Genomic DNA, 25854 nt, shown 5'->3' with positions numbered 1-25854 from the left:
TAAATGCACAACGGAAGAATATGTGGTTTTACGATACCAAGGGAAAAAAATGAGATAATAGGCTGGAGATTTCGGCTCTCTCTGGAACCTTGCAGCGGACACTTGTGGTTCGACGGAGCACTAAGGCAGGTAGAATAGAATAAAAAAGGACGATCCCTAGTAGTAGTAGTACCCAGTGGGGGTGAAGGGACAGGTCCAGAGAAGAGGGGAAGAGAGGGGGAGGAATTGTCGTTGGTTAAAGACGGACACGACAGAGTATGATTGATTGATGATTCTAAGTAGTAGTTAGAGAAATGGAACTGGTCCAAGGTCCAAGTACCATGGGTGGAGACGAGCTGTGGGAATTTCAATACCAGCAGCTCTAAGTCCGGAACCGCTTTGAGCCTTGACAAGCTGAGCAGGGCAGCTACCTTTAGGTAAGGTAGGTAGGTACCTTAGGTCGTGCGGGTGAGGTAGGTGGTGTTGTGCGTAAGCTGGCAAGTGGTAGTGTGATGGGTCAATTCCGTCGCTTGCCTCTTTTTTCTTTTTCTTTTTTTTTTTTTTTTTTATTTCTTCCCTCTTTTTTGTTTGATTTTTTTGGGGGGGTTTTTTTCCCTTCCTTGCCTTGGGTGTGATGGAAAAAGGCGGGTTACGAAAACGGCGCCGCAGGGACCCAAGGAACAGTTTGAAGGTGGACTGAGAGGATGGATGGTGTCGTCAGAATGCAAGCGGCAAGAGCCAGCCGAGCACGGTTCCAGACAAACCTTAACCTGGGCTTCGAGGAAAGAATGACGGATTTGCACAGTCCAGCAAAAATAGAGAGAGGAAAAATTATAAAAAAAAAATGTTGTAAGGTAGCAGTTCAAAATTCTCTTGTCTGTTTTCGCTCTTGAGACGACAAGTAGATGTCCAGGGATAGGAAAGATGATGGAAAACGAGCGAAGTCAGAAGGGAAAAGATGAAGATTCGAGACAACCGTTGCCGACCGTATATGCTCGATGCTTGTGATATGGGTGCGCGAACGCTCTTTCTGTCCCTCTTCTTGTTTATCTTTGGTCGTCGAAATGCTTGAATAATATGACGATATAGAGGGTGAAAAAAATTTGGATGGTCAAAGGATAAAGCAAGAAGGTTATTGGGTGTGGTTCGGGCGGGATCAGAAGACCGCTTCAGCCCAGTGTTGAAAGAACACAGCTGAACAATGGGTCAAAAGTCGCCTCCCACAGGTCTGAGGGTCTCTTGACACACAGAAGTCCAAGAGAAGAAGGCGAAAAAAAGAGGAAAATTTTACTTGAGCTTTCAGATAACCAGCTGAACCAGATAATGATAATGTGTTCCGGTGGAGTAGTACCAGGACAGTAGACCAACGCCGGTCACTTTTTCGGCGGGCAGTCCAGTCGTTCTTGAAGTTGAGGGAGAATCGTTACCAGTCGGGTCGACACTCGACCACGGTTGAGAAAACGGGCTAAGCGTGTATCAGTCTTGATCATCCGACAGGAACCGTAGAACCTCTGAAGATGATGCGCACATTGGCACGCCTCGAGGGGTAGGAGGATTGAATGCTCGAATGAAACGAAGGAATAGAGGAGGGAGTGCAGCCAGGATCTGAGATTCAGTTCGGAGCACCTGCGCAAGTCTCAAACTTTACCCTCGTCTAGGCCGGATCGATTGGGGCAGTTGATCGAGCTAAGCATGAAATCCACCGCGTTTGCGGCAAACCATTACTCGCTTCCCCGAACAAAGCCCCAACCTACAGGCGCAACGGTTCGGCCTTGCGCGCGGAGATAGAGCCGATTATGCAAGCGATCAGACCCGTTTTCCTCACTATCTAGACGCCGCGCAGGGTCTCCCGGCTCCCTTGCAGACGCCAGAGCCGCAGAGCGTGGGAGGCTGGTGCGCGCGCCTAAGCATTCCAGTCTGAGTCTGGTCGCACAATTCCCATCGCTTATTCGTTCCACCCTAAAGTTTGATCGTCTCTTAGACTCTTGACTGGCAGTTGGGGGGAATAATCGTCTTCGTAGATCCGTTAGTCTCCTTTTCCCTCTTTTGATCCCCCCTGGCTCTCCGTCCAGGTTGTTTCCTTCAACGTAAAGTCTGAATCAATCAACAATGCGCTCATATGTCATAAGAGAAGAACCAAGGGAACAGAACATACCTTAAATCCTCTTGTTCCCCTGATGTCGATCCAATGGGTTCCGTGTTCCAATTGAGCTAGGATCCAAGGGAAGGAGCTCACTTCCAGTAACGGGAAACCCAGGGGACCAAGGCCCACTCGATGACCGTTGAAAATCCTGTCCGATACTAGGAGGGTTGTTCATCAACAGATAAGCAATGGCATTGCTTATCCTGGTCGCTCAATAGAATCAAGATATCCTTCTGTGTCGCGAGTCCCTTGTCCGTCAGCGCCAGGTGATTGTCGGAGGATTCTCTCCAGTCTCTCGAAATGCGCTCCAGGCCACGAGATGCCGAATCACTTTTCTCCTCGCGTACGGCTGAACCAAGTCAAGCCTTCTTCCTTTCACCCTAATGAGCTCCACTGTTCTCGACTCGATCACCGTTAGTCTAGACAAAACACCGGTTCGGCTGCGTCAGGGAAACAGTCTTCATGCAAGGGAATCCTTGCGTGGGGGATAAGGGGTAAATCGGAAATCGGTCAACAAGACTTCTGGTCATATAGAGGGAGTGACGAACAGTTTCACCAGAGATCTGGAGTAGAAAATGGGAGCGGGGTGCCTTTTTCTCACCGCGCAGTTTGTGCAATGAGAGTCAGGCCGCAAATGGCCAAAGCTCGCATGATCTTAGCCTGGGTCCTAGGGATCTAGCTCGGTGGATGTATCACATTGGCTTCTCTTGACATGCAGGATGCGATGGCTGCACGCAAATCACGGTGCTGAGAGGATAGTTCACCTCCTAGTGCATGCAGCTAAATTGACGAGGCCAAGGGGTTAAAAAGTCAATATGATGCAAAACGACAGATCTCTTGATCGACGAACCACCCGAGTGCAGTAGTATGTGTGGTTAATGTGTGAGATAGATTTTTTGCAGTCGAGATGCTGACCTTACTGAAATAGTGCTGAGCTACGCTGGCCTTCCCCCACCCAAGGGTACAGGTCCTTCATGCACGCTGCATCTGCGCAATACTGGTAGTGCGGCTGAGTATTACACCTTTCTCTTTGCCATACAGCGGACGGGGCTTTCTTTAGTCGTTGGACCTTCAGAATTCACCTCTCACAAATCGACGTGCCAATGTCCCGGACAAAATACGGATTCTGCAGCTGCCCTCAGCTGCCCTCACCCCTGCAAAGGTACTTAGAATATCAGGAAACCCGCAATAGCTGCTCTCGAAATCTTGGCCTCACTGTGCTGGCAGTCTGGTGCCTTCATTAGCAGCAAATTCCCGCCGCGGGTTGACGACGATGGAATCGATGTGCCACTTTGTGTAAATCCAGGAAACCCAACGTTGACGTGACGATGCGGGCATCGCAGTATTAGTCCAGATCTGAGCGCAAGCGAAGACGTCGCTATTGGCGACAAACACGCAAGGGCGGCATGGGCCAATGCCTGCATATGTAAAACGCCGTGACGAATGAGAATCCGGCGGAGCGTTGAATATTCAATAATATCAAGCCGCTGAACGATGATCTCAATTCCGGGAGATGGTACAAAAGCAATCATGACAATAATACACCGAGAGTTCAGGAAGAACGGATGATCCATCAACTGACATTCTGGGCTGGGCAGTTATGACGGGTGACAGTGACCCTCGAGGTTCGGGACGACGGGACGCAGCGGTATAATTAAGTTAAAGACACAAGGTTATCAAGCACTGACCAATATCCATATTGCAGTGGAGTGATTTCTGGAAACAACTTTCTGGACGTCAGTTATTGTTGTGTTCGCAGTTGGTCAAAATCCTACCGTACCCGCGCGAGCCACGTTGCAGAGGCGTAACATGCTGCATACGAGCACAGCCATCACTGTTGGTTGTTGATCCATGGCGCGCGCGAGATGTCAATATTTTCTGCCTTTTTTCTTTGGAAATCAGCTCCGGCCAAGGCTTTGCGATCTGCACCGTGGATAGGAGAACAGGACGAAGTTTCAGACCTTTTTTCCCTACGCTGTCACTTCTGAACAAGTCGAGATTGAGACAATAGGGGAGAAGAGACGGCGGGAAAAGAAGGGGGGGAAAAAAAGAAAAGAACAGAGAAGAAAATAAACACACTCTGGACTCAAATCGACCGACGAACGATTTTTAACCTTTTGATTATGCCAGCTTCTACTTTTGTCCTACTACATATTGAAGTGGGGATCAAAAGCTGCAGGATGAACTGTCATCCAGCTGGTCTAGCACAATGGCACACACACTCAAATTGCCTACCCCCTATTCCCCTGGATCTCCGTTTATAGTTGTCCCTAGACTAGCCATGTGAGTGCCATGTCTTCAACAGAATCAGATTCATGGTCTTGATAGCAGTCGTTGGAGGTTTGGTTTTACCAGGTAAGTATTGCATTCGCAGCTAACTTGGCGCTTTTTCCACAAAATCCACCAAGTATCCACGGGGACAATTAACAACTACCAGCCTGTTCTGCCTATGTGCTTCTCATCGGTATCAGCAAGAAATGATCTGCAGGGTCAAATTACCCAGCGATATAATTGTTTAAAAGTAGTCCGTAAAGGACTTCCTGAACAAAGGGAAGCAGAAGAACATCGAAAAGATGTTGAACAGGTCCAAAGCCCGAAGTACTCACAGACTTTCTCCACAGACTCACAGCGGAAAAGAAAAAGGTCATTATGACTGATCGTACAAATCAACAGATGGGTTAAAAACCGATCCTGAGCCATATGAAGTCTCAATTCTTTGACAATCAGGACTCGGAACAGGCAACTGACAACAGAGCATGCTAACCACCAAATTCCTTGCTCCATTGGCAGGGGACATCTTAGACCTATCGCAAATAACTACAGTTTAGGAACGGTGTGGTCGTTAGATAGCTCAACAGTACCTTTTATTACCTGCGGCCTTGATAGGTGTATCTATACGTAGCACTGCCCATGTCAGTGATTCATGGCGCCCCAGCCAAGACTCTAAGCTCTTGGTGTTGCCTTCCTGGCTCCTGCATGGGCTTGAAGTACTGCGTACCACTAGCCTGCCTACGTTCCTTAGTATTCCTCCTGCAATCAGCTACGCTGCAGTCATCTCCATCATGCACGACGATCGAAAGAAAAGTCAAAACCATACTCATTTCCTGGTTCTTGGGCAACGGTATCCGTATTCCCACTCCCGCATGGGGGCCTTGATCTGCAGCTAAACCAAGGCGGAGTTTGTCACACAATGCTTAAGCCTGGCTCGACCGTCACTCTTCGTCTCTGTATGGCTCCACTTGGAAAAAGGTACCAAGAGTCATTCTTCGAGTCACAGCAGATAGATCTAATGCATCGAATGCCTTCCTTACTGCTGTACAACACTGTCTTTCATAGTGCCCAACGTCGCACAGCGAGAGCCACTGCCTTGGTCTTGGGGCATCCACGCTTACTTTTTAGGTCGCTCGGATAATAAATAAGTAGCTTGCATGTAAATGACGAAGCGACGTACCAATAATATTTAGGGTCCAGGATCTCTTAAGGTACGAGCACCTCACATAAACGCACCCTGTGGACAACCTCCTTGATTACTACGACCGTATGCGATCGAAACTTAAAACAGCACAATGTAAGATTGGCTTCGTTGGTATATGCTACAACAAATGCTGATGGGAGCAAAGAACCACCCAAAGCTGCCATCATAGAAAACGAGCCTATGAATGCGTCCTCTAGAACAGAATTCCTCGGATCATGAGATGCAGAAGCCGGAAGAGAAGCAGCCGTGCAGCAACGAAAAAAAGACAGCGATGGCCGAATTAGATAGGGCAAGAAACCAGCGCACGTCCCAAAACAGCGCTGCGAATGAATCGAATGAAGCCATGACCGAAACGCCAAATGCTCAGCCTACTCCTTGCTTGATGAGAAGGATACATGAAATGAATAAGAAGTAAAAGCCCAATAATTGAAGTGAGGAACCCTCCTGCATGAACTCAAATAACGCCCCATGCAAATGCGTCGTCAAACGCCTTTAGAGACCGAATGTTCTTACCGCTTGTGTTTTGACTTCCCCTTTACTATCTGTTTTTCAAGCATCGTCATGTTTGCATGACTGCGTCGCCATCGGCGTCCATAGCAGCAATGTTGTTTTCCTGAGGCGCGCCATCATCTGGGATGATCTCCACGACCGATTTTCGGCTTGCTGACCGCGAAAGTTTCCCTCTATTCTCGGCTCCCCTTCCCTTGGGTGTAATCGGGCCGTCGGGAAGAGAGACATCGACTGTTGACTTGGCTACAACGGCGCCTGAGCTATGAGTCCCATTGATGGTGTGATTGGGGGTGCCTGTTTCCGGCTCGGAGGGTGCAGCATCCTGGGGGTCTGTATCTTGTGCTTCTTCGGATCCATCCTGCAAATGCTGCTCGCCATTTACAAGTCCATTGGTCTTCGCCCTGGACGACTCTGGAGCAGGGGAGTCCATCAGCTTGGCGCTCCGACCCCGCCGAACACTACCTGGATTCGACGTAGGCGTCGCCGAGGCCAACATTGAGGTTCTGCGGGGAGTACCGCGACCACTCGTCCGGGCACTTGTAGGGGTCCCGCCCACCTTAAACACGCTCTTACTGCCAAAGGGTCGTCCCGGCTTTCGTTTGAATACAGGAGCTTGAACAGGAGGATAAATCTCGAATCTAGAAGGAGGAATGCCCGCGGCGGGGTTGGAGGGAGCAGATGTACTCGAACTCGCTGTAGCAGTCGCGTGGTGATGGAAACCGCTGGTGTTAGAGAGCGCTTGGGTTGAAGGGGGCCCAGCGGCCACGGTCGAGCGACCCCCAGAGTCGGCGTGCCCCGTCCAGCTCGCCGTTGGAACGACCGCACCATCGGCCTTCTTGACTTCTTCGCCTTCCTCCTCTTCCGGGTCTTCCCTCTGTGCAACGGTGTGTAATGGAGCCCGGTCAAATTGTGACTGATTGCTACGACCCATGATGTATGGTGTCCAGACCAAAGCATCAGGGTTCAGCTGAACGTAGCCTTTCTCCTCCCAGTTCCGGATACACTCTTCAAAGTACTTGCAGTCGAGTCGCAATGCGTAGGTTTTGGTAATTGGATCCCTGACGAGGGCTCGTAACCCTTCCAAACCAGAAACCACATCATCGGCCGTCATGCCTGTTCGCTCTGAAAGCTCCGCGATGCTGATAGGAGTTTTTTGGTTTCGTAATTGATACGACAGTATCAATCGCCAGTAGTTGCGATAGGACACCAGGCCCATGTCGGAAAGAGGTTTCTCTGGTGAGCCGGTCTTACCTTCAATACGAGTGAGCAGGTATGAGAAGTCGATAAGCAAATTCCCGTAGCCTTTTCTTTGATGGATGGGCAGTGTGAGAATGCACGAAACATTGTTTGCCGAACTGGGCCGTTTCTCCTTGCTGAAATAGCCGACAAAGTGGCAGCCCAGATCGTCGAATTCAGTCATGACATAGAACAGGAACGGCTCCACGTCATAGTAGAGCGTTTTGGATCCCAAGAACAATTTGGCGAGCAAGCAAAGATTCTGGCAGTAGACCGGGTTCTTTCGCCCATCGACCTCGAATATGGAGATGGAACCATCTCGGTAGATTTCATCTCCCGGGGGATGTTTTGCCGGGCATTTCAGCTTGTGTCGCCAGGCCACATAGTCTGAATTCATATACTTCAAGCAAAACTCGCAGATGTAGAGCACCCGGTTGCGGCTATATTCTTCAGGATAAGGCGCTGCATACCAGGTCTCAATCTCGTATCCTCCAAAGTTAATGTATTTAATCCTGGACGGAGGACCCGAAAGCTTCTGGGAAGCGTGCGGGACGGCTTCTCCGCTGTTTTCAGCTTCTAGGAGCTTCCTTTGCCATTCCTCTTCGGCCTTTTGTCGCGCGGTCTCGAACCTTTCACGATCTGCGTGTGTCGGCAGGGTTCTTGAGGTGTCCGCATCCGCTTCCGACAGAATACCGCCGTACGGCTTTGACTTTGATTCGTCTGTTTCGCGGTCGTTGAATGAGTAGAAGGGGGAGATGTAGGGTGCAGGTGTAATGGGAGCAAAATGGGATAGAGGTTCTTGTACCGCTGGTGGCGGCTTGGGCGTTCTTCTGCCTCTGAGTTGTGACCGGCTCCGAGAGTTGAGAATTTTGGACACTTTGTTTTCGTTGAGACGAAAAGCGAGGACTAATCTCCCAAATTGCCTCAAAACCACGCGGCAGGTATCCTTTTCCTCGCCGCGCGTTCGCCGAGAACGGGTACGCACCGGGGACTGACCGTCTGTATTTCCAAAACCCTGGTCTCGGGACTCAGCCCGAGCGGATCGCATTGATGATTGCCGTCGCAATTTTCGAAGTCCAGATGTTGGTTCTCCCACGTCGGTCGACGAGGCTTTCCTTTTCCGCAATGATCTGGAGCTGGTCAAGAGCTCATCGCTGACGTCCACCGTGCTGAAAATTGAATGAAAACCAGGGTCTTTCTCTCCAGTGTGTGCCGGTAAAAGTTCTCTGCGCATCTTCTTTTGACGAGGTTGTCGCAGGGCTGTACCATTCTGCTCAGTACTAGGCTGCAATTTCTCCCGAACGCAGGTAGGGCATCTCCATGGACCAGCATCTATACAATGTCAGTCGCGGCGCCTTCCAGGTAGAGAAGACGAATCGCTTTGAACATACCTTCTGTCTCATCGAGTGCATTTTGTTCGCGCGCACATTGTCGATGAGCTGTAGAGAGTTATATCAGCGACAATTCTTCAAAATTGGCTCGAAAGGTGCAACGTACAATGGTCACCACAGACGGTGCAGGTTAAATACTCTTCGAACTCCTCACTGGGATCATTATCCTCGTCTTGACCGCAATAGCTGCATTTCCCGTCTCAGCATCGGACCTAATCACAAGAGAGTGGACATGGGAAGGAAAATGAACTCACATGCAATTGCCGCGAACAGTGGTATCCACCTCCGCATCCTCCCGGCTATTACTCTCCGCCTCCCACTCCTCATCGGCCTCCGATTCTGAACTGCTTGAAGAGGCAGCGGGTGCATCGCTGTCACTTGGATTCTCAAACGCCGGATCATCTTCAGCATCGGCAGCCGCAGAAGCAGCATCATCGTTGTCAAGAGAGCCAGCTGCGTCAGGTATTTTGACAGCACCAACCGGTTCTGCATCGTCATTATCCCCGTTGATATTCAGCTCCGTATCTGGCTCCCCCTCTGCATCTTCGTCTTCGTCGTAATCGGCATCCTGAACCCCATCGGCGGTCTCCCCAGAGTATGCCCGATGGACTGCATTCTGTAGCTGCTGGTCCATCTCATAGAGGTCGGTCTCCTCTTCCCCTTCTGCGTCCTGATCACTGTCCACCATATCTGCTGGCGGTCTCGTCTCTGGATCGTCGATGGCCGGCAGCACGGTCGCCGGCATGGTGTAGGTCGCCGTAGTCGCCAGTTTGAGCGATTGTGTTTCACGGATCTACCAAGGTTTCGCGATGTTTAAATGAGAAGTTGAGGCTATAGAAGCTTCCCGCTAGGGCGAACAATCATCTGGCCGCGCATGAACGGGACATGGGGGGACAAAATGACGAGCTGATTTGAAGGCGGTATTCCAACAACTCAACGTGCCAATCAGTCAAGTCGCAGTATACGTCGTAATCAAGCGTCGGAGACGGATGCGCGAGCAAGACAAGCGCGGAGGGTGCCAAGTTGGAGGCGCTGGAAGAAGGCGGCCAAGACAACAAGCAAACAACGCGTGTTATGAAGGAACTAGAGCCGTGATATCAGAGGTGCTAGTAGATATGCGAGAGTAGAGCAATGACAAACGCGTAGATTTGCAGCGGAAACGCCGTTTGTGGAATTATTCAGCTTCCAACGCCATCCGCCGTCGCTTCACGCCCCTTCTCTTGCAGTGAGGTTCACGGAGCTGCTGACTCATCCAGATTGACCCAGGGCGGACTAAACCGATTTAGGAAGTCCTCCAGACCTCGACGTCGGGCGGAATCAAGCGGGCACAAGAACCGACGCTGGCAAACATTCTGGTCTGCTTTTTCGTGATTGAAGCGGTCCCTTGACGCCTGGCTCAATCTCTTCGAGGCTCTTCCTGATCTTGCAACGAATTGAAGATCTGTATTTTACAAAATGGGTGTTCCTTTCGAAGCCCTTATCCCCTATGGGATCATCGTCGCTGTGTGTATCCGCAAGCCCCGACCAGGCCAGCACGAATTACTGATGGATCATGACAGATGTTCGGCGTCACCGGTGTCGGCCTTACTGCTGCTAAGTACTTTGGAAATGAAGGGAAAAAGGCGCGGTGGAACAAGGATTTGTGGGACAGAGTAAGTGCTGCTTCACCTGTGGCTTGCGATCGAGTGACCGAATTGGCTAATATCCATCTAGCAAAGTGCGTGACCTACCACTTACAATACTTGCAATATTTCTCCTTATTTACCCAGCCGAGGTCCCGGAAACTGACGATATATATCTGCCATAGTGATGGAAAGAGACCTGAGAATCACAGGGACTTTACGAGGCCAGTCAGGCAATGCCGTAGCGCCAAAGGGATTCGATGTCAGCAACCCATGGAAGGTATGTCATATCACCGGCTCGATGCGTTTATTCGGGTAATGCGAAGTGCTCACTTCTCTACAGCTTGAGAAACGGATTTACTAAGTCACGGCAACGTGTTGCCACGTCATGTCTTTACACCTTTTGTTTTAGCTTGTGTTCGCTTGCATTTCCTAAATCAATATCCACGCTACGGTCCTAGAGCAATGTCGTTTGTACAATATCACTGGGCAAGCGAAACGCTGCAAAGCTAGTTTTCAATTGTCAAAAGAATTCTATTTGATCTGGGAGCTCAAGCCCTGTATTCCTTCAACTTCATAATCCTGGAAGTGCATATCGAAATACTTCGCCAGCGCCTGTCTCCGATCATCTTCGTTTGCCAGTGTGGCCACAACTTGTGTCTCCTTACCCAGCCTTTTCTTGACTTCTTTTCCTGACATCACATATAAACCTCGGGGTTCGAGTCCATCCTCACTCAGAATCACCTTGGTACAGACAAACGCCTGGGTAAACCAGCTGGTCGGCCTCTGGCTTGTCGCAAAGTTCATCACTGCAAAGTCCTGGGCCAGGAATTCAGCTTCCGAAAAGGCGTACGACGGGACCCATTCGCTTTCCGGGTCATGCCTGAACTGGTAGATCCAGAGCTTCTGGCTCTTGTCGACGAAGTCGGAGATGCTGTCCTTGATCAGGCGCATCTCACTGGGTGCAATACAGACTGCAACCTCGTTTTCCTTCAATGGCAGCGGACTGGTAGGGCCATTGCTGCCGAACCCAACGTCGACCTTTTGCGAGCCCAGTTAGTAGCTGCCCGCGATGAGACTCACAGCAGGAGACACCTTACCGTGTACTTCTGGCCATCAATGGCCACGATGAGAATCATGTGTGAACTGCGCCCTGCGTGAGCGAATGCGACTCCACAGATTCTAGGAGATAAGGTACATACAGCGCCAGGTATCCCGCCGCGGCATTGTTCCCAGTGGCTACCGCGCGACTAACTCGGGCTCCCGTGGGATAGACCTGGTAGCCCAATGACCGTAGGACGACATAAAGCAGATTGGTGTTCTCCATGCAGTACCCGTCTAGTTTGCGGTTGACCAACTTTTCAAACACACACGTTGGATGGATGGAGATCGCGCGGTGTTGGGTGTAATGCAGACCGGAATTTCCAAATGGGATGGCGCCCAGATGGCGCCTCTGCAGCTCGGTCAGTGCGGCCAGCGGATCTTTCTCGATGCATTGCTGGAGATGTTGTTGCCTGGTGATTCCAGATGTACTGGCGGAGTCCGCATACCCGATGCGCTGCAGATAGGCCTCTATCTGATCAAGAGTATATGTAGACGGTGGCGATGCCATAATGGAGTGCGATGATCTTTGAGACAATGAGGAAGAAAGAGGCTATGTCACTGGCATATATATTCAAAGCCAAGACTGGTCTCGTATTCTAAATTATGATTACCAAGCGATAGTTTGTCAGATAAACAGATCCAGATTTGGCGCGAGAGGCCGCAAAGGTTCGCCCCACGGGTCGCCCATTAGAGAGCCGATGATGGTCGGGAGAAGATATCTGTTGGACAGAGAATGAGTGTGTCAAAATAATGAGTTAGTAGACTTAGTATGATTCAAGCACTTTTTAGTTTGATCATTTCTAGCTGAAAGTCGATGCCTGTAGAGCAATCACAATGATGGTGTGATGGTGCCTCCATGGTTCTGCTTCCCCGCGTTTTAACTCTGCGGCAGAATGAGACATCATGATAGTATCAGGACGGACCATGTAGATTGACATTGAATAATCATGAAGATGACAGGTCCGCATGGATAGTGTACTCCATATTTGGACAGGAAGCATGTCCCCTAAGGTAGATTTGAAGGTATCATGGATGAACAGATATCTAGACGTCTTTAATAGAGTATGATACTGTTGGTTTATCAGATCCTCGGCTGTCAGTGGCAGGAAATGGGAGACATCTGACGATGAATGGTCGATGTAACTACCTAATCTCTGCTAGTCACATTATACAGTAGTTTTTATTCCAGAGGACCAGAAGGACATACGCAAGACAGCCATAGAGAGGTATTGTATAAACCAATGCAGCTCAAATAGAGACATTCTCAGCAAGAAGACTGCTGGTCCGAGGAAGAGACAAACGGACAAACGGACGTCGCATCTACACTGCCCCCAATCCCGGAGCTCCATCTTCATCCCAGCACGATCTCACCCACAGTTTGGAAAACCTATTGACCGGCTTCCATGAACTTCGCGTCGCGGAACCGTGCTATCCTTGAACTGCTCCCTTCTCATCCTACTTGTCGACCACGACTGATCTTCAACCCATTCCCCGCCCCATCCTCCCATCCAAGACGCACCATGTCCAACTTGATCGAACAGAAACTGAACGAACTGCAAAAATACTCTGCATGTGATGTAGGAGCTACAAACCGCGATCATCCCCTCTAGATCTCTAGCCAGCTTCCACTAATCACAAAGAAAATCTAGGTATCAGATGCTCTCCTCAAACTACAGAAACTACCGCAAGGAACAGCCGCCCGAGCTGGGCACCTGGCCGACTTCAGTAAGGAGACCTCACTCTGAAGCATCAATCTCCCCATCTTAAATCCAACCATCCCGCTAACAAAGTAACCAGCCCCCTTCTCCCCCTCCATAGGCCGCAACGCAACACAACCCAAAATCATCGCCCCAGCATCAACCTTCAGGTTCATCTCCAAGGACGACCGCAACCCACCAAGTGCAAAGCCCGATGACTTGCATGGCTTCTCGGCAGGCACTCACTGGGTCGACTTCGCTAAGCCTGGCACCATCGCCGTGCTCGAGCAGCCCGCGGACCAGCACTGCGCCGTCCTCGGCGGTATCATGGCCGTGCGGATGAAGGTTCTGGGTGTGCGCGGGGTCCTGGTGAACGGGCGCGTACGGGATCTGGCAGAGATCAATGAGTGCAAGCTACCGGTTTTGTGACTCCCAATCCCAATCCTGGATCGAAGCGGCCAGGGCTGATTGATATAGATTTGGGCGAAGGGGACGTCAACGGTTGGGTCGGGCGCGGAGGCGAAGCCGTGGGCGAGGGACGTGCCGGTTGATGTGGGGGGCGTGACTGTTTCCCCGGTATGGTTTTCTGTGGGTAGGAACGGAGTGTGGATGGTGATGCTGACGTTTGCAGGGCGATATTATTTTTTGTGACCCTCTGGAAGGCGTGGTTGCTATTCCTCACGGGCTCCTGGATCAGGTGCTGGAACTCATGCCGAAATTAGTGGCCATGGATGACAAGGTCAAAGACGCTGTGTCTCAGGGGATGAATGTCTTTGATGCGTTCAAGATGTACCGTAACAAGATTTGAGAGACTCTAAGGTTGTATACAGACGAGTGATCAATATGAAATGGTGGACCATCATGTCGTTGGTATTCGAACAAGTATTCAATACAATCAAGAAGGTGGTAACATGATATATGTCATCGCTATACAAAGAAATGCAGAGAAGAAAAGCAATGAAACCAGCTCATTCCTTCTTTTGTTTATTCGGCGACCCAGACAGCGGCCATACCCATACCCGTACCCACACACATGCTGGTGACACCGACCTTCTTGTTGGTGCGCTTCAGCTCTGTCAGAAGGGTGCTGATCTGTCTAGCACCGGTGCAGCCAAGAGGGTGGCCAAAGGCGATAGCACCTCCCTTGGGGTTGATCTTTTCCTGAGGCAGGCCAAGCTCGTTGACACACCACACACACTGAGAAGCGAAGGCCTCGTTGATCTCATAGATGTCGACCTCGTCCTTGGAGATGCCAGCCTTTTCAAGGGCGACAGGGATGGCCTTCCAGGGGCCGATACCCATGAGCAGGGGCTTGACACCAACAACGCTGGCGGCAACATACTTGCCGATGATCTTCTGGCCGAGGCGCTCAGCGGTGGAACGCTTCATCAGCAGCACGGCGGCAGCACCGTCAGAGATCTGAGAGGCGTTACCGGCGTGGATGGAACCATCCTTGGCGAAAGCAGGGCGGATCTTGCCGAGGGACTCGGGGGTGATGCCGTCACGGATGCCATCGTCGGCCTTGACGGTAATGGTCTTCTCCTCGCCGGTCTTGGGATCAGTCCACTTGACCTGGAGAGGAACAATCTCCTCGTTGAAGAGACCGGCCTTCTGAGCCTTGACGGCCTTCTGGTATGAAGAGGCAGCGAAAGCATCTTGCGCGGCGCGAGAGACGTTACGGTCCTTAGCCATCTGTTCCGACAAGACACCCATGGGGACCTTGCAGTTGGCGGACTCGGGGTGGCTCTCAAGGAGCTCAGAGAACTCGGTAACGGCACCAGGACTACGTGACGGAAGTTTGTCAGCATTCGGGCGTTTTTGCCGTATTGCAAAAGAATGGTTCGACTCACCCGTACTGAGAGGACATGCTCTCCACACCTGCACCAATACCAACCTCAATCATACCGGACTTGATCGCGTTGGCAATGTCCACAATGGCCTGAAGACCACTGGAGCACTGTCTGTTCAAGCTCTTGACAGCAGTGGACTCGGGGAACCCGGCAACAAGGGCAGCAGCACGGAATTCGGTGGCACCGCCACCAGGGGCAAGGACGGAGCCAACAGCAACATCCTCCACCACCCTGGGGTCGATGCCACTGCGGTCAATGACGCCCTTGAAGACACCGGCCAACAGATCAGCGGCAGCGGTATCCTTGAATCCACCCTTTCCACCCTTGGTCAGGGCAGTACGCAGGGCACATGTGACAACAATATCATCGGGATGCTTCTCGGTGATGGCGGCGACACCCTTCTTGCCTCCCAAGCTGAAGTGGGAGGAGACCTGAGAAAGACGCTGTTGAGCTGTGAACCCACAACGTAGTCAGTACATCTCAGTTGACCGAGGTGAAAGAGTATCCCACTTACCAGAAGACATGATGACGTCAATATAAACGAAGGGTATATGCAAAGAGACCAAAGGACAACAAAGTAGAGCTCTTCAAAAAGTATGGAATACGAAAGTGATGCTAAACTGGGGAGCCCCCTTTATAACCCCAGAAAAACCGAACGTGGAGTAATCATCCAGTCTCTCGGTCTTGTTACCCTTTGCAGTGGTCGTGTATCCAAAACCTGTGAAAGTACCGAGGTCCAGTCGCATCAATGTTGTTCCGGCTGAGAACTAGAGTCACGGGATCTCCGGTTAGGAAACATCTCTCTCGATTTTCATGTGAAGGGTCCTCCCATCAGCAGATGATGGTGCAGAAGACTGCAGATGATCTTCTCTTTGTGTCTTGGAGCCTAGGCAATAATGAAGAAACTGAGCTATTGTAGGCTTGTCGTCATTTGATCCGAGTTACTCAGCTATTTTGACACCGACTATACATGGTCTTGTGAATGCCTTCTCATATCCATCATTATGCATCTTTGACAGGAATTATCATTACATAATCCGCTGTCTAGATAGTAGTACTGGCAAAGTTGGAGTCTTTATTGTGATGGTACCTGAAAATGTGATCATAGAATACTCTGAACCTAATATAATTTCATCATGTTTGTGGAATTCAACATTCAGACACAAATGATGTTACTGCTGCACTTTAGTGTCCTTGTCAAGCTTCCTCCGCTTAGACCTCTTTCAAGATTTATATTAAAGAATCATAAATAACTGTCAGAATTGATCACTCCATACCTCTCTCTACTATAGAGAGGTAGAGCTCAGGTATTAACTCCGAGCGGAGGGTCGGCGGCGGAATCCCCGACATCTTTTTCTCTCCGCATTGCATTGTATCCAAGATCAAAGTCGTCCAGGCCACCTCCACAAGGTTTCAATAGACAATAGCTCCCCAGTTTCCTTCACTTCACCTCCACTGATCCATTTCAATTTGCTTAACAACTACATAATGCGCTCCCAGATACTGCGCAGTCTGGCAACAGCCGCACGCGAATCCCCCTCCCGATTAATCCACATCCAATCCTCCTCATTAAGGCCATCCCGAGCAACGTGCAGCGTACGATCTTCCTTATATCCACCCTCGTCGTTCCTTTCTAACCACCTATCCTAGCAGAACCCGAACCGTCTTTCACAATCAGCTGTATCCCGACCTTTCTCCCACTCCGCTCCCGTCTCGTCATCCCCGTTCCGCCTTACCTCGAAACCCGACACCGACCACACAATCCCCCCCGAACCACCCCTCGACGGCGAACCGGCCCCCTACTACAGCCCCTACAAGCCAAAGCGCCAATGGCCCCCGGATATGTCCAAGCTTTCCCCGAAACACCAGTTCCGGCTCGAGCGCAAGTACCGACGGCGCGCCGCGCTCAAGTTCGCTCGGCCTAAGTGGGTCAAGATAACCAAGTTGCTTCAATGGGGGGTAATCGGATGTAGGTTTCCTGTCTTGGTCCGGGGAAAGGATAGAAAGGATAGGCGCTAATGTGGCTTGTCTCTTGTAGTCGTTTTAATATATGCTTTGCTGTTTATGGAGTGGGATGAGAGGGGAAGTCCGTTCGATGAGGTAGGCGCTTCCCCTGATATACTGCTGAGAGGTGTCGCTAACCTGCTTGATCTACAAAAACAGATTCGACGGGCGTTCTTTTCCGGCGTTAAGGATACATTCTCTACTCCGCCGCCTCCACGCCCTGTCAGGAGAGTTGATGATACTACTCAGGAGTAGACATCACCCATAGAAGATCAATTGGCAGTCTCGCTTATCCCAAGTCGATAATCAATCTAGTGCTGCTGTACATATTAATTGTACCATATGTATAAATCAATGTACTATCTGCAAAGACTACCAAAGGAGGGCAACTCCCTAGCTGACAAACCTGAAACCTCCGCTATACTGATCGCTGACTTGGTCAGTGTCAATCTGAACTACGAGTTGCATGTCCAAAAGAAAATAATTTCATGAGAGTTCACTGCAGTCTGAAAAGTTTGAAAAGGAGAAAGGAGAAATCTCATCATGTTGGCCCTGTTGCTTCATTAAAAGTCGTGTCGCCATGGCCGTAGTTCAGCTGACAGATGCGCCTAAAACACCAAAGAAATGCCAACGCCGTTCAGTATCCAATTGCTCCAATAAGACAAAGTCACCAAACCCAGATGAAGGTGAACGAGTGACGGGAGTGCTCATGAGAGGGGAAAAGGGGAAAAAAAGGCAGCGGAGAGTAACAGCAACAGAAAGCAGGACCTATAACGCCGGGTCATGATCGCATGATGGAGTTGACTTCACAGAGAAAGTCGATGAGTTATTGAATCAAGACATCAAAACTCATGAAAGCAGATTCGCCACAAATATGAATTGGCCTGCTGTAACACCAGACGAGCTTGTCACAGCCAATTGCCTAGGCCATCCCCCTTCTGAGAAACTTGATTGTTGGAGGGCAAGTCCAGTGCAAGCTCCAACCTGGGAGGTTTTTCGTCAAGGATACCCTTCTTAGGGCTACCACCTCCGGCCTTGACTGGGGACTTAACAGGAGATCCAGGTTCCGGTCGAGGCGGACCCTCCCGAACGAATGTGTACGGCCACCCGTCCTCGACAGCGGCTGCAGTCCATGTCCGGAGACAATCGTGGACGGAGGAGTAAAATTTCTCCTTGCATGTTCTCAGACTACCACCCATAACCTTCTCAAACCCGGAAGCGCGGAGTTCTGAACGCAACTTGTTGCGTTCTTCGACAGACGGCATACATGCGATGAGGCCGTTCATGAGGTCAAGATGCGCTGCGAGATAGTTGGTGGCATCCCATTCAACCCCACCTACATACGGCGCAGCGGGCACAGGCGGTCTAGGTGCCGGAAAATGACGCTCTCGGAACGTCTGTTGCTCCAGTTCTGATGGCGATTTGTCCGACTTGACGATGGGTATGACATTGAGATGATGAAGGAAAATCCAAAACACCTCTTTGGTTACATTGCTGACTTCCTTACACCACACTCGATATGGGCGAGACTGGTAGATATTGGCAATGAACGAGAGGGGCTGATTTTCTTCGGGGGGACTTGGGTCCTGCAAGTAGGAAAGGATCCGTGAGGCACATGCTGTCGCCATCTCGTCGGAGGAGGCTGTAGCAAGCTGAGTAAAAAGGAGGTTCATGATGATGCTACGAGTGGTATATTCGCTCGGTCCTTTCTTTTCCTCATCGAACAGCATCTTCAACAATGCTGGGAATAGTTCGGCTTCGATTTTGGTTAGGTGCTTCAATGCGACAGAAGTTGTGCAAAGAGCCTTCAGGCACAAAAGGGTTTCATGAAGCAGGGTGTCCTCATGCTCCTCCCTGGCGAAGATATCAGTATTTTATGCATAAAGCCATCAGACTGGGCCACAAAAAAACATACCGCCATTCAACTTTCATAATCCTGTAAAGCAACTGCACAATTTCGTCCATACCACCATCGGTAATGAACGTATCAACCCAGTTGACGGTCTCATTGCGCAATAGAATACGAAGCTTGTGTACCTTACCAATCTCGATCATCTCGGGCTTTTGTATCTCGCGTAGATAGTGGACAAAGTCCGATGGATCGGCAGCAGTGTCGCGACTGGCTGTAGCGGAGAGAGAGACGGTGGACGTCGCCGGTGTCAGGATTTTTGAGAGACTCGCCGGTTGGGACAAATCAGCAGATTTTGGACGCCGATAGAAGCTTCCGCTTTCAGGCCTCTGCTTTTTCCCTGGTGAGGAGCCACCTTTAGAAAAGGTAAATCCGCGACTCCTGGACCTTGATCGGGACCCTTTTCCGTCGTGACTCTGTCGCTCATCCTTCGACTCGCTTTTGCGACCTCGGCGACTAGTGCTATCATTGGCCGAGGAAGGAGCAGCGCTCTGTGGGGTGTTGTTCTCTGCTCTATCCTTTTGAATAAAATCAGCCTTGATGCTAGTGTCCAAGGCCCTCATCTTGTCCCTCATATTGTGGGGAATGTTCCGCGCATCCTATGTCACTAGTCAGCATGTGCATGCTGGACAAAGTAGTTCTTCTTAGTTAGGCAACTGACAAGGAGCTTTTCGAATTCGCTTTCCAGGTCCTTCGGGTTCAAGCGTCGTTGTACCTCTGCTTCCTTCTCCTTCGCGTTGAAGGCAGAGATTGCCGCCTGCACGCGTGATGGTTTCTTCGGGCTCGCATCTGGCTTCATCTCAGGCTCGGGGTGCGATTCAGACCTTGACATACGAGGCCTTCCTTGGCCTCGCTGGGACTCAGTCTCAGGCTGATCAACCGCATTTGGTTTGTCATACGGCACTGTTTGGATACTACCCAGCGCCTCCCTTAACTTTCGATTTCCCGAAAGATTATCAGATTTCGGACGGGGTTTGGCATCAGAGCGATTAGCGAGAGAGGGTTGATGGTAATCATAAAAATTTCGCTGTTGCGCTGGGCCATAGCCTTTAGGTGTGTACAGCGAGACTTCTTCTTGCAATGTTCGGCGCTTATTTGGGGATTGCGGCACTTCAGTCTGGCCGTGGAAGGAGTCGGACCCGTACGGGTTCCAGACAACAGATGGCATGCTGTCCACCAGATCAGAGGGACTTCGATTTTCTTTGTCCCGGACGTCTTTTGATCCTTCGGCCTTCCTTCCCCGCTGTGATCGTTTCAGGATGGCACTGAGGCTGTTTGCCGACTTTGCCTTCTTAGGCTTCCAACCCAACGACTCGTCCTCCTGCGCACCACCGGCCTTGTTTTCCTTGCGTTCCATGTAATTTCTCAACGACTTCAGCGACACGGTACTCTTCGTCTTCTTGTGCAAGCCCCCTTTTCCTGTCTTTTCGGGCGGCTTCTGCTGGAATGAAGTGCCATCTGCCGCGTCACGGTTGTGGGCTCTTTCGCCCAGCGGATGTTGGTTTAGAGCAGGGTAGGCCTGGTCGGCTGGTGACCAAGATGCGCTTTCCGCCGGCGTGGACCTGGGGAAAATCTTTGGAGGGATAGCATCGTCCGCAGATTGGTTTCGTCTATGAGCTTTGGAGAGAATCGCTCTGAACCCAAGTTTGGTAGGAGTTCGGGTGGCATCATCGAAGATCTCTGGGGGGTGCATGTTGGGAGCCATTTCTATCGCCTTTGACCAGAAACTAACCGAAGCATAACGACAGCCGTCAGTGATGTTGCAAATAAAGATCATGCAAAGACGAAACTCTACTGGGACGGGTAGACATCAGTAAACTTACGGTGAGAAGATGCTCCGATCGCAGGGGAGAAGAAAATGTAACAAATCAAATGGTAAGTTGGACAAGAAAGCACAGGACAGAGCAAGAACGACAAAAATTCACAAATTGCAAGCAAGCGAAAAGACACAGCAAGATGGATAAAAACAAGACATTGGCGAGCAGGTAGTATCTGCTTGAAGTCAGGACTCGATGGGGGCAGACAGCAGGAAGTAATAAAAAGCCGGTGACATCGAAGGAACAGCGAGACCCAGCACGGCACAGCGAATGATCACCAGGTGGATAGTCCGGAAGTGAGAAGAGTCTCGGATGAGTCGAAAAAGGTGACCAACAGGCGCATGCAGCATTCATCCACCAACTTTATCCACCAACGCCGTTGCACAGTGGCTGGAATCGAGGGTGGTGGAGGGTGTAAACACAGAGTGGCAGTGAGGTTGCTGGGGGCAACGATGAGGGGGAGGAAAATACTTATCAAGACGGAGTAGTCTATCTGTCTATACTCGACAAGCCAAGGTAGAATTGTGTCTAGACTATCTAAGTGATGATGATGATGACATGACGATGATCAATTATTGATCAATAATTGATTGTCTTAATCCCATACATCCACCTACATTCGAGGTTACTGGAGACTGTCGTCACTTTATTATGATCTACCTCTCTATCGATAAGTTAATCCATCGGATGACGGTATATTGAGACGGGTGATATCCTACTGCGTCATATGAAATTCAAGCGTTCTTTGACCTCATCACCAATCCCGGTCGAAAGTCTCAATGATCTAGATTTCGATGTCAATTCTTGACTCGGTTGCGGTTCTAAATCACGATGCGTAAGGAGATAGATAGGAGATGGTACTCCATAGATACCGCGCAATGTAGAAAAATTACATGCGGACGCTAAGGCAAGGCTTCATCGGTGCGATCTTCTGGTTCGCGGGGGTGGCCCAATGGTGGTAGATCCCTTACCACTCCTAATTCTTCTCTCTCATCGTAGTCAATAATCTGCTTTATCTTCTACATATGTACCATCGTTTATCTATCGTACGACAAGTAAGTGCAGTCGGTTCAGTCTTCCGCATATTTGATCGATGTTGCTTTGTCGCATCGGGCCTCATGGCTTCTCTGCTTGATCTTAACCTTATCGTTCCTAGTATGGAACTGACGGACCTTCACTAAAAATTCTGATGCAAAGGCTAGGCCACCATGCCGTCATCGTTGACCTTACCTTCGCCGTATTTTATCAATCGTTTTGTGTCGAGAAATTCCAAATTCTTCGCTGTATCCTGCCGGTCGCTCTGGTCGTTTCTGTGTGTCGACCTGGTGGATCTAGGACATTGATGCGCATTTGTCTACAGCGAACAAGCGCAATCGGGCAGTTTCGGGCCTTCTTCCCCGCAACGTCTCAGCTTTAATCCCGACATATGTCGACAATTCTAGATTCGTCTATGAGATAAATCACTTTCGACATCCAAGCACGAGCATCAATCATACTTAATCTTGCTTCAGCAATTGGCCTGATGCCTGCACGATCTGCACCGCGGCCCAGCGATGAATTGTCCGTCACGAACCGACGACACTCTTGAGCATCCGGCCTGGAACCAGAATCCTCCCGCGTTGAATGCAGATATAACTACTCGAAATGATCTCAATGGCATTGCCAACTCCAAGGTACACCGGAAGCATGCGTCTGGAATGGGAGGAGTCTCGGGACAAGACATCATGGAGACAGACTGTCAGCCACACTGTCAAGACGGTACCGAATCCGAAATCGTGGAGACGAAGACGCTAGGCGGAGTGATTGCTGCTGCCTCTGGGTGCGAAAATCCCCAGAGTCACAGCGGATCACCCCGCCGTCATTCAGATTTCACTTCAATAATCACCTCCCATATTCTCCGTGTCGGGCAGAGTCTTGTCAAATTTTCTCGCTTCGTGGGCCCCGGGTTCTTGATTGCTGTTGCTTACATTGATCCCGGAAATTATGCCACCGATGTGGCTGCTGGTGCAGAGTTCCGATATGCGCTGCTTTTCATTGTCCTGCTCTCTAATCTCTTCGCCATTTTCTTGCAGTCTTTGTGTATCAAGCTTGGAAGTGTGACCGGTCTCAACCTGGCGGAGAATTGTAGGGAGCATCTTCCCAAATGGTTGGTATACATTCTGTACTTTCTGTCAGAAGCCGCCATTGTCGCGACTGACATTGCCGAGGTATGGCCTGCCTACTCGACTGTACTTTCTTTCCCTCTCCAAACGCTGACTGATCTTATGCCTAGGTCGTGGGTTCAGCTATCGCTCTCAACCTCCTTCTTAAAATTCCGCTGGTCGCTGGATGTGCCATCACGCTCGCCGATGTTCTCTTCCTTCTCATTTTCTATAGACCCAACGGATCCATCTGGGGGCTGCGGCTTTTTGAATACTTTGTTATGGCATTGGTCCTGGGGGTGGTGGTATGCTTCTGTATACAGCTTTCTCTTATCAAAGAACAGTCCATTGGTGATGTGTTCAGAGGCTATATTCCCTCTCCCGCCATAGTACAGTCCAAGGGGTGAGTGGATTCCCGCGCAAGCTATGTCTAGGTTTAAGGCACCGACTGAAGCTCATTTTCCATCCAGTTTGTATCAGAGCTGCGGCATTCTCGGTGCTACGGTCATGCCTCACTCCATATTTCTTGGCAGTGGTGTTGTCCAGCCGCGCTTGAAGGAGTTCGATGTCACAAAGGGATATGTGGACCCGGCCGTCTGTCTTGGAAGCACTAGCGGCGAGGTCGAGTACAGGCCATCTATCCACGCCATCCGAGGCTGCATGAAGTACTCGATCATAGAGTTGTCGCTCTCGCTTTTCACCTTTGCTCTTTTTGTAAACAGTTCCATCCTGATCGTTGCCGGTGCCTCCCTATACGGGAATTCCGGCGCTGACGACGCTGACCTTTGGGGTATCCACGACCTACTATCCAGTTCCATAGCTCCGGCTGCCGGCTTGATCTTTGCGCTGGCGCTGCTCCTGTCGGGCATTTCGGCAGGGATCGTGTGCACTATGGCGGGTCAAATGGTGAGCGAGGGGATGCTGAAATGGACCATCAGACCCTGGCTTCGCAGACTCATTACTCGATCCATCAGCATAATTCCCAGTATCATCATCGCAGCAGCTGTGGGAAAGGACGGGTTAACCAAAACCCTTACCGCCAGTCAAGTAGTACTGAGCGTAATTCTACCCTTCGTGACGGCGCCGTTGATCTATTTCACCTGTCGCAACCGTTATATGACCGTGCCAGCTGATCGCGTTGGCGGAGACGAGGCGGACATTCCATCCGAAGGAGTCAAGATGCGAAATAACTTTCTGATTTCCGCTCTAGCCATACTAATCTGGTTGGTAATCGCGGTGATGAACGTGGCGTTGCTAGTTCTCGTTGGATTGGGCAAGACCTGATTCAAAATTGGCCGTTGCCTCGCCTTACATGACATTAGACTTAGACTTAGACGAAGATTTTCGGGAAATCACCCCAAGTGTTATAGAATAGAACGATAACCTCCGGAGGAGCGCAATTGAGAGCGTCTCGCAGAGCAGAGACAAACAAAAAATGAAATGAACATTCCCAAAACGCCATTGCTTTCATGCTCCAGAACATCAATCGTCAATCCACTCATGTATTAGCCCAGACCGCCAGCAGGCTCCTTGACCTTGGCTTGTTCCGGAGGCTCGTCGATAAATTGCGGCGGTGCCACCTCATCCTGCATGAAGCTAGGCATGGCACTCTCGCCCATCGCACTCTCAAACATTGACTCCTCACCCAGCGCCTCCAGCTCCGCATCGAGTTCCGCCTCATCCACATCCTCGGGGATATCATACGCTCGCGAAATACTCTCCTGGATCTCATTGCCGATATCCATCAGATCGGCCATCTCATCCTGCATGCGCTCGATCTTGTCTATATCGACCTTGCCATACTGCTTCTTCAGCTCCTTGGTCGTCGTCTTCATCGCGTCAACGGTCGTCATCACATTCTTCAAGTTATCCTGCATCATTCCTGCCTGTTCCATGTTCCAAGATTGCTGGGAAAGCTGATCCCGTTGGGCTTCGTACTGTTTGCGGCGCTGCAGGACCTTGAGTGCCTTCTGGCGAAGTGCGTTCTTGCCTGGTCCGTCGCGCATCTTGGCGATTTTGGCTTGGTAGGTTGAGAGCTCGGCGTTGAGAGAGGCTAGTTTAACGTCGATGCTCGCGACGCGGTTGTCCACCTTTATAACGGCGGGGTGTTAGCTCATGCGGGGAGAGGTAGAGTGGCTAGTTGGAGAGAGTCGGGAGGGGACCTACTTTAGAGATCGCATCGTCAAGCGTTGGCTTGGGAGCCGTATTTTTTGTTCCAAATAGTCGGTTCATCTTTCTTGAGGTTGTGTGTCAAGTATGAGATAGTGTGGTGAGTACAGTGCGGAGTGATGTAGTGACGGGGATAAGCACCAGTTGATAGTGGCAGGGGTTGTTGCCGCCTAAGGGCGCAGGAGGATGGCTACCAACGGGGGTCGTACAGAGGTCTTCGAACGGTCAATAATACCTCAATAGAATTTAACAGAAAACCTCTATTGTCTGACATACTAATTGGTCTATTAGAACTGGATTCTGTGAGTATGGTTGCCTGAATCCCGCATATACTGATCAAAAGTATAGACACGTGATGGAATCATCAGTTCGTCAGATTCCATAACAAATAAGGCTCCGTACTAACAGTCTTGGAGTCCATTAACCTGCGGAATAACCATCATCTGACGGCAATTTAAGCCATTCACTCCAATCAGAGTAGTATCGATCATCCTGGCTAACGAGTCTCGCTTACCACCTGGCATTTCGTAATAATTGGCGGCTTATAGCACGTGTGACCACGTTGATTATTGTCTGTCTGTGTGGGTGGATGGTCCCTTTAAAGTCCTTGTTGTCCATCGACCTCAGTGGGACGTAATCACGGAGACCTGCTTGACTTCGAAGTATTTAACACTAAGCAGCCCCAGTGCGGTACCTGATCTATATTTATCAAGTTTGCCCATTGCAATTGTCATAAACGACGCACTCAGCAAGCGACTACCGAGTATTGTGAGATCGTTCAGGTCGCAGCGCATCGGAAAGCACCAA

The 25854-nt window shown here is 50.3% G+C and overlaps 8 protein-coding genes across 8 annotated transcripts; 3 read left to right on the top strand and 5 right to left on the bottom strand.

Annotated features, from left to right (window-relative positions):
* Window positions 1-6156: 6156 nt before the first annotated feature.
* On the bottom strand, window positions 6157-9479 carry Aud_007253 (putative histone acetyltransferase; the record flags this gene model as incomplete). Its single annotated transcript, XM_043292146.1, has 4 exons — window positions 6157-8675; window positions 8735-8782; window positions 8841-8920; window positions 8989-9479. 4 exons carry the CDS (start codon window positions 9477-9479, stop codon window positions 6157-6159), a joined length of 3138 nt encoding a protein of 1045 aa, XP_043148081.1.
* Window positions 9480-10890: 1411 nt separating this feature from the next.
* On the bottom strand, window positions 10891-11968 carry Aud_007252 (arylamine N-acetyltransferase family protein; the record flags this gene model as incomplete). Its single annotated transcript, XM_043292145.1, has 3 exons — window positions 10891-11397; window positions 11457-11502; window positions 11559-11968. The coding sequence occupies 3 exons, from the start codon at window positions 11966-11968 to the stop codon at window positions 10891-10893; spliced, it is 963 nt and encodes a 320-aa protein (XP_043148080.1).
* Window positions 11969-12980: 1012 nt separating this feature from the next.
* Window positions 12981-13965, top strand: Aud_007251 (RraA family protein; the record flags this gene model as incomplete). The annotated part of the gene is made up of 5 exons (XM_043292144.1): window positions 12981-13037; window positions 13110-13185; window positions 13258-13577; window positions 13635-13733; window positions 13789-13965. 5 exons carry the CDS (start codon window positions 12981-12983, stop codon window positions 13963-13965), a joined length of 729 nt encoding a protein of 242 aa, XP_043148079.1.
* Window positions 13966-14141: 176 nt separating this feature from the next.
* Aud_007250 (3-ketoacyl-coA thiolase peroxisomal A precursor) lies at window positions 14142-15531 on the bottom strand (the record flags this gene model as incomplete). Its single annotated transcript, XM_043292143.1, has 3 exons — window positions 14142-14940; window positions 15008-15458; window positions 15522-15531. 3 exons carry the CDS (start codon window positions 15529-15531, stop codon window positions 14142-14144), a joined length of 1260 nt encoding a protein of 419 aa, XP_043148078.1.
* Window positions 15532-16495: 964 nt separating this feature from the next.
* Window positions 16496-17266, top strand: Aud_007249 (uncharacterized protein; the record flags this gene model as incomplete). The annotated part of the gene is made up of 4 exons (XM_043292142.1): window positions 16496-16603; window positions 16658-16976; window positions 17046-17107; window positions 17171-17266. 4 exons carry the CDS (start codon window positions 16496-16498, stop codon window positions 17264-17266), a joined length of 585 nt encoding a protein of 194 aa, XP_043148077.1.
* Window positions 17267-17919: 653 nt separating this feature from the next.
* Window positions 17920-20625, bottom strand: Aud_007248 (uncharacterized protein; the record flags this gene model as incomplete). Its single annotated transcript, XM_043292141.1, has 3 exons — window positions 17920-18865; window positions 18927-19519; window positions 19582-20625. The coding sequence occupies 3 exons, from the start codon at window positions 20623-20625 to the stop codon at window positions 17920-17922; spliced, it is 2583 nt and encodes an 860-aa protein (XP_043148076.1).
* Window positions 20626-22290: 1665 nt separating this feature from the next.
* Window positions 22291-24162, top strand: Aud_007247 (NRAMP family metal ion transporter; the record flags this gene model as incomplete). The annotated part of the gene is made up of 3 exons (XM_043292140.1): window positions 22291-22944; window positions 23010-23281; window positions 23349-24162. The coding sequence occupies 3 exons, from the start codon at window positions 22291-22293 to the stop codon at window positions 24160-24162; spliced, it is 1740 nt and encodes a 579-aa protein (XP_043148075.1).
* A 221-nt stretch (window positions 24163-24383) lies between these two features.
* On the bottom strand, window positions 24384-25110 carry Aud_007246 (putative SNF7 family protein (Cta1); the record flags this gene model as incomplete). Its single annotated transcript, XM_043292139.1, has 2 exons — window positions 24384-24968; window positions 25045-25110. 2 exons carry the CDS (start codon window positions 25108-25110, stop codon window positions 24384-24386), a joined length of 651 nt encoding a protein of 216 aa, XP_043148074.1.
* Between the last annotated feature and the right edge of the window lie 744 nt (window positions 25111-25854).

This window comes from Aspergillus udagawae (genome assembly GCF_001078395.1).
Source record: "Aspergillus udagawae IFM 46973 DNA, scaffold_5, whole genome shotgun sequence".
Lineage (NCBI taxonomy): Eukaryota > Fungi > Ascomycota > Eurotiomycetes > Eurotiales > Aspergillaceae > Aspergillus > Aspergillus udagawae.
Note: the sequence above shows the minus strand (reverse complement) of the source record. Positions and strands in the feature narration are given on the sequence as shown.